This window comes from Hyalella azteca, unplaced genomic scaffold (assembly GCF_000764305.2).
Source record: "Hyalella azteca isolate HAZT.00-mixed unplaced genomic scaffold, Hazt_2.0.2 contig17826, whole genome shotgun sequence".
Taxonomy (NCBI): Eukaryota; Metazoa; Arthropoda; class Malacostraca; order Amphipoda; family Hyalellidae; genus Hyalella; species Hyalella azteca.
In genome coordinates, this window is record NW_025947596.1 from 72,078 (window position 1) to 83,978 (window position 11,901).

The following is an 11,901-nucleotide window of genomic DNA, read 5'->3' on the forward strand; positions in this document are numbered from 1 at the left end:
CAATCTTTTGAGACTGATTTGAAATTATGAGCTATTGGTAATTAATATTATCTTTTTTATAATTAGAAGCCAGAACAATAGTAGATTCTGAAATATTGAAAACCTAATTATTGAATGTTGAGAAAGCTTACTGCAGTCAAACATGATGTGTTTTAGTCAGACTGAAATAATAATATTGCTTAAAATATGTTTTGAACGAGATTTATTTGTTCTTTTGTAGGGAGCGAGTGCACATTGAATGTCCTCAACCAATAAGAGGTCGCTACGTGTACCTCAAAGGCACAGGAGTAGCCAACCGTTGGCACAGACTTTTTTCCATAGTGTTATGCGAAGTGCTTGTTTACTAAACTTCTACGTGATAACATAACAACAGAGAGACAATAAATATACCCAGCCAGTGAAAGTGTATTGTGCAGAATAGTAACTTCACGTAAAAATACAAACTGAAACATATGCCCCATATCGTTCTTGGTGCATAGATTTAAGGAGAAGGTTTCAACAATTACACCGAATTTAAGTTTTAAATGGTCGTTTAACAGCTAACAAAATTATAGCAGTGCCGATGAAAAATAATCTGTGTCGTATTAAGCAAGTAATTACAAAAAAAAATATCTTTTTTTTCAAGGCTTAAGCAGAAAGTTTCTTCAGGCGCGCGAAAAATATAGTTATCCCTGGAGTGCGAGAAACCAAAAATTTCTTCTGCAATATTTCTATTTTTGTTTATTCAGAAATAACTTCGTGACTCATTCAAATGAGATATCATTTATTGTATTGACTGCTGTTATACAGGAATATCCAAGTTAGGCCAAGTGAATCTATAAAATTGCTCGCATTTTAAAACGCAAGATAACATGGATAACATATAATTCAACGATTTTCAAGTGCAAATGTATTCATTGCTCTCTGAACCATAAATGAATTTTCAAAGCATACAAGTATTATTTTACTTGAACTGCAATTATGACTACGAGTTTTTAGTGCCAATTATCTACCTAAAATATCGCTCTCTATTTCCACTGAAGAATCTCCTTCCCCGTCATATATTTACAAATTAATTACTGAGCCAATTTCCGTGTGCTTTGACTTTGATACTTAGATGTATTTTACTGATGTGTGTACTGTAAAGGAGAAAATAATATTAGTGATGTCCCCCCAATGTTCCGTGCTATGCAGTTTGGTGCTACAGTGAAATCAGTGGTAACGTAATACGTGTTGTAATTTTCCTTATCGTTGTAAGCATTAAAGTGTTACTTTAGTTTCTATCTTAGATATTATTTTGAGTCCATCTTTACTTATTTACTTCAATATACGTAAGCTGATACAGATAAGTTTTATTTCAAGACATTTCATTTCATAGCCATTGCCACGCCAAATGAACTTAACAGACCTTCACATTTAGCAGTACTTAATTTAAAATTATTAATGTTTCCGTCATCAGGAAACATTTTCAAAACTCTATAGTGTGTAGGTAATTATTGCGTCTATTTTGTTTCTTTTTAACATTTCATTGTACTTTTACCTCCAATGTTTTTTCATAGCCAAAACTTGAATTGTGCACTATGCTGGTTGTGCGAAAATAGCTGCAGCATTCGGAAATAATGAGAAATTTTTTGAAATAACCTCAAATTATTATAGAATACATTCACTTACGGGTTCCGTGCGAAGCATTCATCGGTTAACGTAATTTGGGCGCCTAAAGTTTGCGGTAAAATTTTTATAGTTCAAATATTATTAAGTTGTTTTCAAGCAGTTAAAAAATAGAAGATAAAAACAGAATATAATTCTGTTCATCTGGAAGTTTTTCCATTTGTCGTTGGCATCGCGTTCGTGGTTCTAAACATTGACGTCTGTTCAACTCAGTGACTTTAAGTAAAAGTTGACTCTTAGCCTCTTCAATGTCAGGGCAAAAATTATCAGAATAATTAATTCAGAGAAGGGTTATCGCGCATTATAAATATTAACAGTTGTAGTATTTTCAAGCCCATTTTACTTCGAGAAAATACTATTCATTCTAACTGCATCAAAAACCGCAATCGCAAGTGTTCAAACTTTGGAAGCATTAATCGTTATTTGCGAATGCAATATTTATCAAGACATCATTCTTAAAATCTAATATTAACCAAAAGTATAGTACCAATGCATATGTTATTTCTGAGAGATCTCCGGTGCCTCAATGTCTTCATTCCTTCAATCCATCACAAATGTTTGCAATATTGTACATAGCGAATAGCATTAGAGCTGTCGTAGAGGGGCTTCCAACATATCGTATATGATATATAGAACAGTTCCTTATATCAGCAAGCTATAATTATGTCGTATTCTTAAATGTAAGTGCATTAAAGCTTGGACTTTTTCTATAGCATTGTTTTATTTTACAAGCAGCCGTCAAAAGAGCTTATTGATTGAATACCAACAAGATGAATTTTATTAAAAATGAAAATTGTGCGAGAAAAAACGAGAAGCCGTGAAAAATTCGCAGCTTGTGATGCAGATGCGGAGCACGTGTGCCTTCAAACTTATTATTATATGGACGCCTATAAATCAAGCTGATGAATATCAAATTTTTTATGCCTTACTACGTCTAGGTTAATTTTTTCACAGCAGTCAGATTAATAAAAGTTTTGTTCAGAAATTTGCGCGAACTACAAGAAACTATTGATTCACTGAAAAAATAGCTACCATTCCTAATCACGTGATACACAATACTTTATTTATGTCACTTATGGGTATGTCATTTGTGGGTATATGAAGGGAAGGTTCAATAATTTTATTGTGTTATTTCTACCCCTCACAAGTCGTCTGAAGTTTGACATGAATGCTGAAGTGGCGCCCGACTGAGGCTGCATTGCACGCGTGGCTTACGTCATTCCTTTGTGTGACCACCGCCAGGGGAGCGCCAGCCTTACCATTGGGGGTACTTTGTTGTTTCTATAGGAACTGATGATAATATTTATTTCTTTTCATTGCAGTATCAACAATGAAACAACATCAGCAACAGATTGTACATGGACAAATTTTGAACCACGGTACCAATGGGAATGTTCGTTTATGAAACTATAAATGATACTCATATTGTGTCATTGTATTATTTAAATGCCATTGTTTCCTTTTACCATGAATACAAGTTACAAATGATATCTGTCCTGCGAGAACAAAGTCAAATATATCTATTGAGACTTCCCATGAAACAGCTCCTGACTCAGAGTAACCTTTAATATAGATAAATATCAAGCATATTTGTTCCTCTTTATTCAGAGGCTACTATCAATCAAGTACTTTCTCCACTCCGATAAGTACACCTCGCATCTTATCGTTCCGAACAGAGCGCGGTCGTCATTATTCATGTGTCGCTTATATGGCTGCTTGTAGGTCATAGCTTAGTGTACAAAAGAAAAAAAATGCATTCAGCAGCAGGCGACTTGCAGATAGCCCATCTCATCACCAGATGTGATCGACTGCACCCAACCTACATGAACCTACATCCAACCTACATGATCGACTGCATCCAACCTATACGAAAACAGTAATAAGCAACTCATAAATATCTTAGAAATGTAGTATGTTATTATTTTATTTTATTTGATGACCGATACTTTTTTTCTTAGTTACGTCAGGAAGTGTTGCATTCCAGGAATTCCTCGGTGGCTTTCATTCTTTTATGAATTGGCCACGACAACATAAGTATAGAAAAGAATTAAAATTTAAGACAGGTACATATAATTTTAAACTTGGAACTAGATACACAGCCTTTACTTACAAAAACACTGCTTCAGAAAAAAAGTGATCCAAACACAATCAGAGTTGAAAATCTGTCCCTCCACATCCCTTAATTTGACTCTCACTTCACATGTCAACGTTTGCGGAGCTATCATGCAGCAGGTCGTACTTGCGTGACGGTTGCAACAGAAGAATAACTTTGGTGAAAAATTTGCATCCTTATATAGCCGTCACCTCGCACACTTTACAAAAATTACCCCTGTCATTTGGTCGAGCCATATCCTGCTTCTATATAATTGCTCATCGACTTTCGACTCGCAACTTCACAATCGCACAATCTATGTTTAATTAATATCATAGTAATGAGTAAAGTTTGAAAAACTTTTCATATTCATTTTGTCCGTCTCGTCGCCAGGTATTTAGTGGAATATATTTGTTAATTATTTCAGCGCGAACTCGCACGTCTATATGATAGGCAATAACCAACACGCAAGCCAACGACTTAATCAAAACTTCAATAAATATGGTTGGCTAAAAAGTTTATTCATTCAAAAATTTTAACAAAATAACTTTAAAATTGTATAACTTGTCCCACTATACCTTTATAAAAAAGTTTTGTACAGAAAAGAATGTTTGTCAACAATTCCGTTTCAGAATTTTGTGGTTGCTCATTTCTGTGCATGATATACCACGTACAACAGTTGAATTCAGTGTCCCTCCATGTGTCTTGAAGCAGAAATTAGAGTTCTACGTCCTTATTAGGTTGCAGTAGAAAGCGTTCGTAATGAGCTATAGATAGTAGTGATGAATTAATTAAGTTTTTATTTTCGTCCCATATGAGCGCAGGCGAGTAAAACCTCCCAAATTCAAAGCTCAATCAATTTTATGATTCATTTGTCTGGAAAAAAGCGGCCTAAAATTGGGTCCAGTGGTCGCACAAGCCGTCAGATGAGAAGAATTAGTACAACGTTAAACGCGACCGCCTGCAGAGCTCAGAACTTCTCCAATCAAAATTAAAGACTTCTCATTTACGCGGAGGGGCGAACGTGAATGGCATTCATTGAACGCGGAACGCGGCGGTCGGGCGGGCTAAGCTTGTACCCAAAATGAGGCTTCCTTCAATTGTATGACACGCATAGCGGGACGATAAATAATATCTCTGCAGCGCAAGCTGTTCCTATTTACAGCAAGTGCATATGGGCAGAGGGGCGGCCGCACAAGCTGAGGTAACATCGCTAATAAATCATAGTTATTGAGCTCGATCAAGGACATGAAAATTAATACATCAACTGCATAGTTCTTGAGGTAAGTTTTGAAGCTCTTGCTTCAAGATAATTAAGCATGATTATGAGTTCTGTAAACGCAGGTCGTGAAAGAAGATTTCGCCTATTTAACTCATCGGGCCAATAATTACCGGGCAGATCAAGAAGGTTCCCTATTTACTGCGGATTGTTTTTCACAAAATAATGTTGAGACTCGTTCGTTTTTTTTCCCGGTGAAATGCCTTAAACCGAAGCTTCATGAGCATTTCCGAATTTAGTTGACACAGGGAAAATGGTCTGGACGTCTTGTTATTTAAAGGAATTGTCGTTGGCTGGAATGCAATTAAAGAATTTTATTTATTATGTATAATAATCAGTCATGCTTGAGGAGAAAAGTAGTTCTTTCTTTTATCATGATCATGATAATCAAGTTTTGAATTAAACAAATGAAACTTTAGCTTTGATTCTCTAGTAAAATTTATAAATATGTTTTCGCGCCAATAAGGATTTATACATAATCCAGTTTTCAAGGGTACGGAACTTCGCTACGCTACTCTATCATTTACAGTAGCCGTTTGTAAAAAGTTATGTGACCATCATCATGCTAGGTGACTGAAAGTTATCCTCAATGATGGATTAAAAATAAACCATGAGGTTAACTCAGATCATTCATGTTTTGTTCATCATCTATCCATGTCTTGTCCATCATGTATTCATGTCGTGTCCAGCATGCATCCATGTCATGTCCATCATGCATCCATGTCTAGTCCAAAATGCATCCATGTTTTGTCCATCATGCATCCATGTCATGTCCATCATGCATCCATGTCATGTCCATCATGCATTCATGACTTGTCCAACATGCATCCAGCTCGTGTCCATAATGCATCCCTGTCATGTCCACCGTGCATCCATGTTATGTCCACCGTGCATCCACGTCACGTCCATCAAGCATTCAAGACTTGTCCATCATGTATCTCTGTCATGTCCATCATGCATTCATGACTTGTCGAGGTTACATTCTTGTTCTATAGGTCTGAACAAGAATGCAAATCTCGAGCTTCATTTTATGTACCTGCATGAAGTTACATGCCGAGTTTAAAATGACAAAAAATTTCCCTGGCGCCAGCGATGGCGCGCGTGAGAGAAGCAATGGTTTTTAGCGCATTTTATCATTTATGAAAAAAATTCACTATTGTGCTCGCCATGTCCGTCTGTCTGTCTGTCTGTCTGTCTGTCTGTCTGTCTGTCTGTCTGTCTGTCCGTCTGTCCGTCCGTGACCTCAAGTTTTCGTCGACGAGAAAATGCGCTCTCTGTCACTCACGGAGTGAGTACTGAGTCACATTTTTTTATAAAAGAGTGCACAAGTTGCGCTTTTTCCAGCATGAACAATGTCGACACAAACACGCTGAAATCCGACTAATTGCGACATACTTACAGCATATTAGCAAAGTCATTCTTTAAAATATTAACTTTGATAATTTTTCTTATGTAATAATGTATAATTTTTTCTTAATTTTAACTGGTCAGCACGTAAATTTTATTTATATTTATTTGACTGTCACTAGTTACGTATATCACACAAAAAACATCTTGAATAACGTATTTTTTTAATTGAGTATTTATTCGTGTAAAAATGAAAAATGAACAAAATCGAAACCGACGTGCATCCCTCACAAACAGCTAGCGAGCATTTTTCATACTCATATCTTTTTGAATATCTATTTTTTCCAGTTCTAAAAATTTGCGTACTGCAAGGTATCGACAACCCAATTATAAATTTTCCTATAATGATTGGACCTTCGTATTTGTGTCACCAGGATTTATAACCTAGGGCTGTAGTGCTATGGAGGCAATATTTGTATGAACCACCACCAGCTGCCGTAGTCAGTCACTGCTATAGTCAAAGGCAGCTATGATTTGTAGACCTTCACCTTAAATATACAAGGGATATTCAAACGCCTATCCGCAATGCCTATCATGTCGGTCGTGACGGAATGTCATTTTTAGTTTAAATTTAGTTTGAAAAATATACCGAAAGCAGGGAAATGACTCCATAAAAGGGTTGGAACCAGAACCTGAGTCTCAAATCTCAGTACTATCTATCAAGGTCAGCATTGTGTTGACATTCTATACTAATGGTATAACTGAAGAAACTGCAACAGCTAAAAAAACTATCAAATTATATTATTGAAGAAAATTTTCTTTCAATTTAATTCCAAGTTTGTTGCAGTAGAGACAAACATAGACATTATTGTAGCTGCGCAGTTCCGCAGTCATTTTTGTAAACCAGTGATCCGCTGATTACTTGCGGACTGGGTCGGATTTAGTACGGGTTTCTCTTTTGTAACCGGACCGCGTAGCAGAGGGGTTGTCCCGTTCTGTCGTCGTCAGAGTTGGTGTTTCCGGTTTTGAGTGGCGGGTAAGGCTATGGACTGAGTCTCCCTTTACGCTGCCTATGGTTTAGGATGCCTATAGTGTTCGTGTGAAACAGTCGTATTCGAATTGGTTAACCGAAAATGCCTAAACCTATTCTTTAATCGTGGTTAGCTTGTCTTAGTGAGTTTTGCTCATTTCGTGTATTGAATTATTACAGGTGGTGTGGGTACTACTAAACTTGGTATCTATCTTCTGGTGAAGCATTTGTTGACACACAGCGGGGAAGATAACCGATACCAGCGGCGCTTTATACGTTTGGTGACCGGCAGCGCCTGTGGAGTACTGCGCCTAAGAACCTTACCTGAATGAGCTACATCTTATGGAGAGTTCAGACGCCAATGAAGCGATCTGCTTGTCATTGATTTACCACCAATCATCGACGGCAGGAAATAAAACCCTGGATAATTGAACCCGGTGCCCATAAACCGCGAGTTTTATAAATTCCGAGGAGGCATACAAGTGAGCTGAGCCTCAGCATCCATCAGCGAGTTTGGAGGCTCCAAGCGTGTCACAGCGGTCACGGTCGCCAATTCGTTAGTTTGTTTAATTAGGCTGTTTTTATTTGGATGTGTGGGGCCCGAATCCTTATCGGGGTGGTTCTTTGTAGTTTTGGGAAGGTTCTTAGTTATATATGTGCATTGTAGAGTAGATAGGGTATATGGATTGTTATATATTTGGGTTAATCTAGTTTCACTGGGTTTTATTACCACGCAAGAGTGGGAACTTGTGTAATAAAAATTCAAGAACCAGTTTTTAGAATTTCCTATTTTTACTTTACCTAATTTTTTCAGTTTCCTCACTATCAAGTCCGAAATAGGCGGCGATAGCTAATATATGTTGTTGATCTCCCGCAACATTATGAGCCTCACTAGCCAAATATTTTTTTTTTTGTTTAACAAAATTCGTTCATCTGAAACGTTATAATCCTTATCAAATACTTTTAACCAATGCATATGTAAAGAATTTTTTTATGAACTCTTCGCAATTGAGGGACTGAGCACGGTCTTCCTAATATACATTTTGTCAAGACAAGCCTCAGAAGTCGGAAGTGCCATCAAAGTCCACCAGTTTACCGTTCATCACGTTAAGACGACTGGTAATACAATCGTAAGTCCCATTTCTAGTTCCGAGTCTTTGATCATCTCGCATGAGTCATCACCATTCATCATCATTGCTTTCAGCTTTGCTANGTCTCTGCGAGTTGTCGAGAGGTCGTATTGTGGTCGCCCCCAAGTCCTGCACGTTTCATACCTCAAACTAACAATGTTACTACTGACAGCTACTGCGACGGCCGAGCCCAAAGCAATGTGGCTAGAGCGGACCCGAGCTCAAGCGCTGTCGGGCATTCGACCACTCGTGAGGAATCTGGTTCAGTGTCCGACGAACGGACAAATTCAATGTGCTTCGGTGGGAGGGACTTGCATCCCGTGATTACCTTGGTTACTACGGGAGCAGACGAAAATCGGTTGATTATCCCGCTGGAGGTGAATGGTAGTGAGTGCTTGGCACTGATTGACACCGGTGCTGATAGAAGTTTAATTAGTGACAAGTGGCTAAGAGATCACAACATATCAGTAGATGAGGGGTGTGTCGGTGTCGTGCAGGGATTTGGTGTTGGGAATTTACTGCAGATGGTGGGTCGGACCCGGATCGAGTGTGTAATCCCAAACTTAACAGTGAGTCCGGTTTTTGTAACCGTAGTCGTACCTGCGCATGATACTGACATTCCCCTGATCTTGGCTCCCGACTTCCTTGCTGAGAACGGAGTTACAGTGGATTTGTCTCGAGGAACACTGAGGCAGGGACATCCTAATCGCTCCCTCGTGGAGTTGAAGGTTGACCTGTGCTCCGGCACCCCGAGACTGAAGGTTGAACGCGCAACGTGCTACTCGTCGTCTAGGTGCACCATTAGTCCGGGAGTGGTGACTAGGGTCCCGTTCCGCTTCAGAGCGGAAATACAACCGGGTAATTCTGCATCGGAACTTCCGGCTATGTGGTATTTCGAGGAAACGGCGGACTCTGGCAGCCTGCATGCCTTCCCTGGGATTTTGGAGAGCAACTGTGAGCAGCATTTATTAGTGCAAAATTTGACGGCGGTTCCTGTTCAACTGAAGCCAGGACAGGCATTGGGAGATCTTAGTCTGGTGAGGGAGGAAGAGGCATGCGAGGAAAGTGCCTTTGTTTTGAACATGCATAACGATTCATCGGACGAAGAGAGTTCTGGATCCACCCTCCCTTCTGCACAGCAATGGATGCTGGGTGACGACTTGAATGCGGACGAGCGAGAACTTGTGCTAGAGGCCCTGGCGCGGCGCGCACCAGTTTTCAGCACTAGGGATGACGATGTAGGAAAGATAGGGGTCACAGCTCACAAGATCCAATTGGAGGACCCTACACCTATTTATCAAAAGCCACGACGATTCCCGGAGCCGGTCAGCGACGAAATCGAAGCACAATGCCGCGAATTGCAACTCTTGGATATTATTGAACCCAGTTCATCGGCTTGGTCAGCACCCATAGTTCCTGTCCGGAAAAAGGATGGCAAAATCCGCCTTTGCATTGACTATCGTCGGCTGAATGCTGTGACGAAGTCAGACAGGTTCCCGTTGCCTAATTTAAGTGATGCCGTTTTTAGTTTGCATGGAGTGCGCTATTTTACGAGCTTGGACTTAGTGAGAGGTTACTACCAGCTGCCCCTGGACGAAGCTTCGAGAGAGTACACAGCGTTCTCCACTCCGCGTAGCCACTGGCACTTCAAGCGGCTGAGTTTTGGCCTCAAGAATGCCCCGTCCGCGTTCCAGAGGGAGATGCAGCAGATCCTGAGCGGGTTTCCTTGGCGGAAGGTCATCGTCTACATAGACGACGTGCTGATAATGGGTACGACCTTCGAGGAACACCTGGAACTAGTCACCAAAGTACTCGATACCCTCCTTCAGCATGGGGTGAAGATCAAGGCCAGCAAGTGTCAATTCTTCATGCGAGAGGTCGAGTACCTGGGACACGTTGTGTCATCATCGGGGCTTCGGAAGCCCGTTAAGTTCGTCGAGAAATTGAACGGGATTCCACGCCCTACAACTGTGAGGCAACTGCGGGAGTTCTTGGGTTTAGCAAACTTTCAAAGGAAATTTGTTCCTAACTTTTCGTCAATCCAGAAACCCCTCAGCGAAAAGACGGGTGGTAAGGGAGGTCGGAAATTGCAGTGGACCAGCGCTATGGAGGTGGCGTTCGACACCTTGAAAGCCAAGCTCCAAGAAGACGTGGAGTTGGCATTCCCGGACTTCGCGGAGGGCGCAGAACCTCTGGAGCTCTACGTTGATGCGTCTGGGTCCGGGGCAGGAGCTTGCCTGTCGCAGCGGCAGCAAGGCAGCCCGCGTATAATTGCGTACGCCTCGACAGTTTTTACTGCTGCGGAGATGCGTTATAGTACTATCGAGAGGGAACTTGCGGCGCTGCGTTGGGGCGTCAAGGTGTTCCGACCATTCCTGATTGGAGTTCACTTCATCATTCATACCGACCATCAGCCGTTGATATACCTCCAAAATATGAAGATAATTGATTCCAGACTTGCACGGACTCTACAGAATCTTTCTGAATACGACTATGAAATTCGTTATACGCCAGGAACCGAGAATACGGCTGCAGACGCGCTGTCGCGGTTATACGATCCATCTAGTGTGGGTCATCACGAGATGGACGCGACCGTCCCTGGACTGCTACCGCGGGGTTTGGTGCCCCTGTCGTCGGTACCTGGAGGAGGGGATTCCCTCTTTGAAAGTTTGCATAGGTTGACTAAGGAGCTGACCTTGGGCCGGGTCCCGGTGATGTCGGCATTGAAACTGAGAGAGCTTCTCGTGGATGACATCTTGCATAACCCTCTGAGGTATGGTTTGGAGCTAACGCGGGATGCCAGGAAGCGACTTCGCCTCTGCCGCTACCAGGGGCAATTACCGTGTCTTGAGGTATTCCTGACCACCGCGCTTCTGTTTAATTGTGATGTGCACGTTCATTTAACTGGTGTTCGGCCGGTTATTTACGGGGCTGGGAGCTGTGCTGGGGGAGTAATCACTCGTGTGCACCTCCAGTGCCTAGCTGGCGTACATTATAATCCGGTCGTAGAAACAACTTCGTATGAAACCCCAACAACTCCCATGAGTGACATCTCTCTGAGTCCTGTGGACTCTGTTGGAAGCTGTGATTCTGAACACTCAGAAGAAGAGGATGTTGAAGAGGGGGTGGGAGTGAATCTATCTGGGCCCAGTAGGTCGGTTATCGGAGAGTTGACTGTTCCCGGGACGTGGTGTCGCCGACATTCACGTAGCCACACGGCCAGCCTGATGTTGCGATGCGATGGTTATTATTTTTGTGCCCTCCTTGACACGGGAGCCCAAGTTAGCTGTGTGTCATATTCCGCCCTTGCGTCATCGAGTGCGGACACTATGGCGCGGTGCAGCTTCAAAATCAGTGGCCTCGGATCCACCACAAG

The 11,901-nt window shown here is 41.3% G+C and overlaps 1 protein-coding gene across 1 annotated transcript in view; it reads left to right on the forward strand.

The window, feature by feature from the left end:
• The window catches only part of LOC108665299 (EGF-like repeat and discoidin I-like domain-containing protein 3), a 37,834-nt gene extending 35,477 nt beyond the window's left edge, over positions 1 to 2,357 (forward strand). Inside the window, exon 11 of the mRNA XM_018152037.2 lies at positions 221 to 2,357. Within this exon, the coding sequence (XP_018007526.2) occupies positions 221 to 347 (127 nt within the window). The 3' untranslated portion in view covers positions 348 to 2,357. The remainder of the gene's footprint in view (positions 1 to 220) is intronic.
• Positions 2,358 to 11,901: the final 9,544 nt, after the last annotated feature.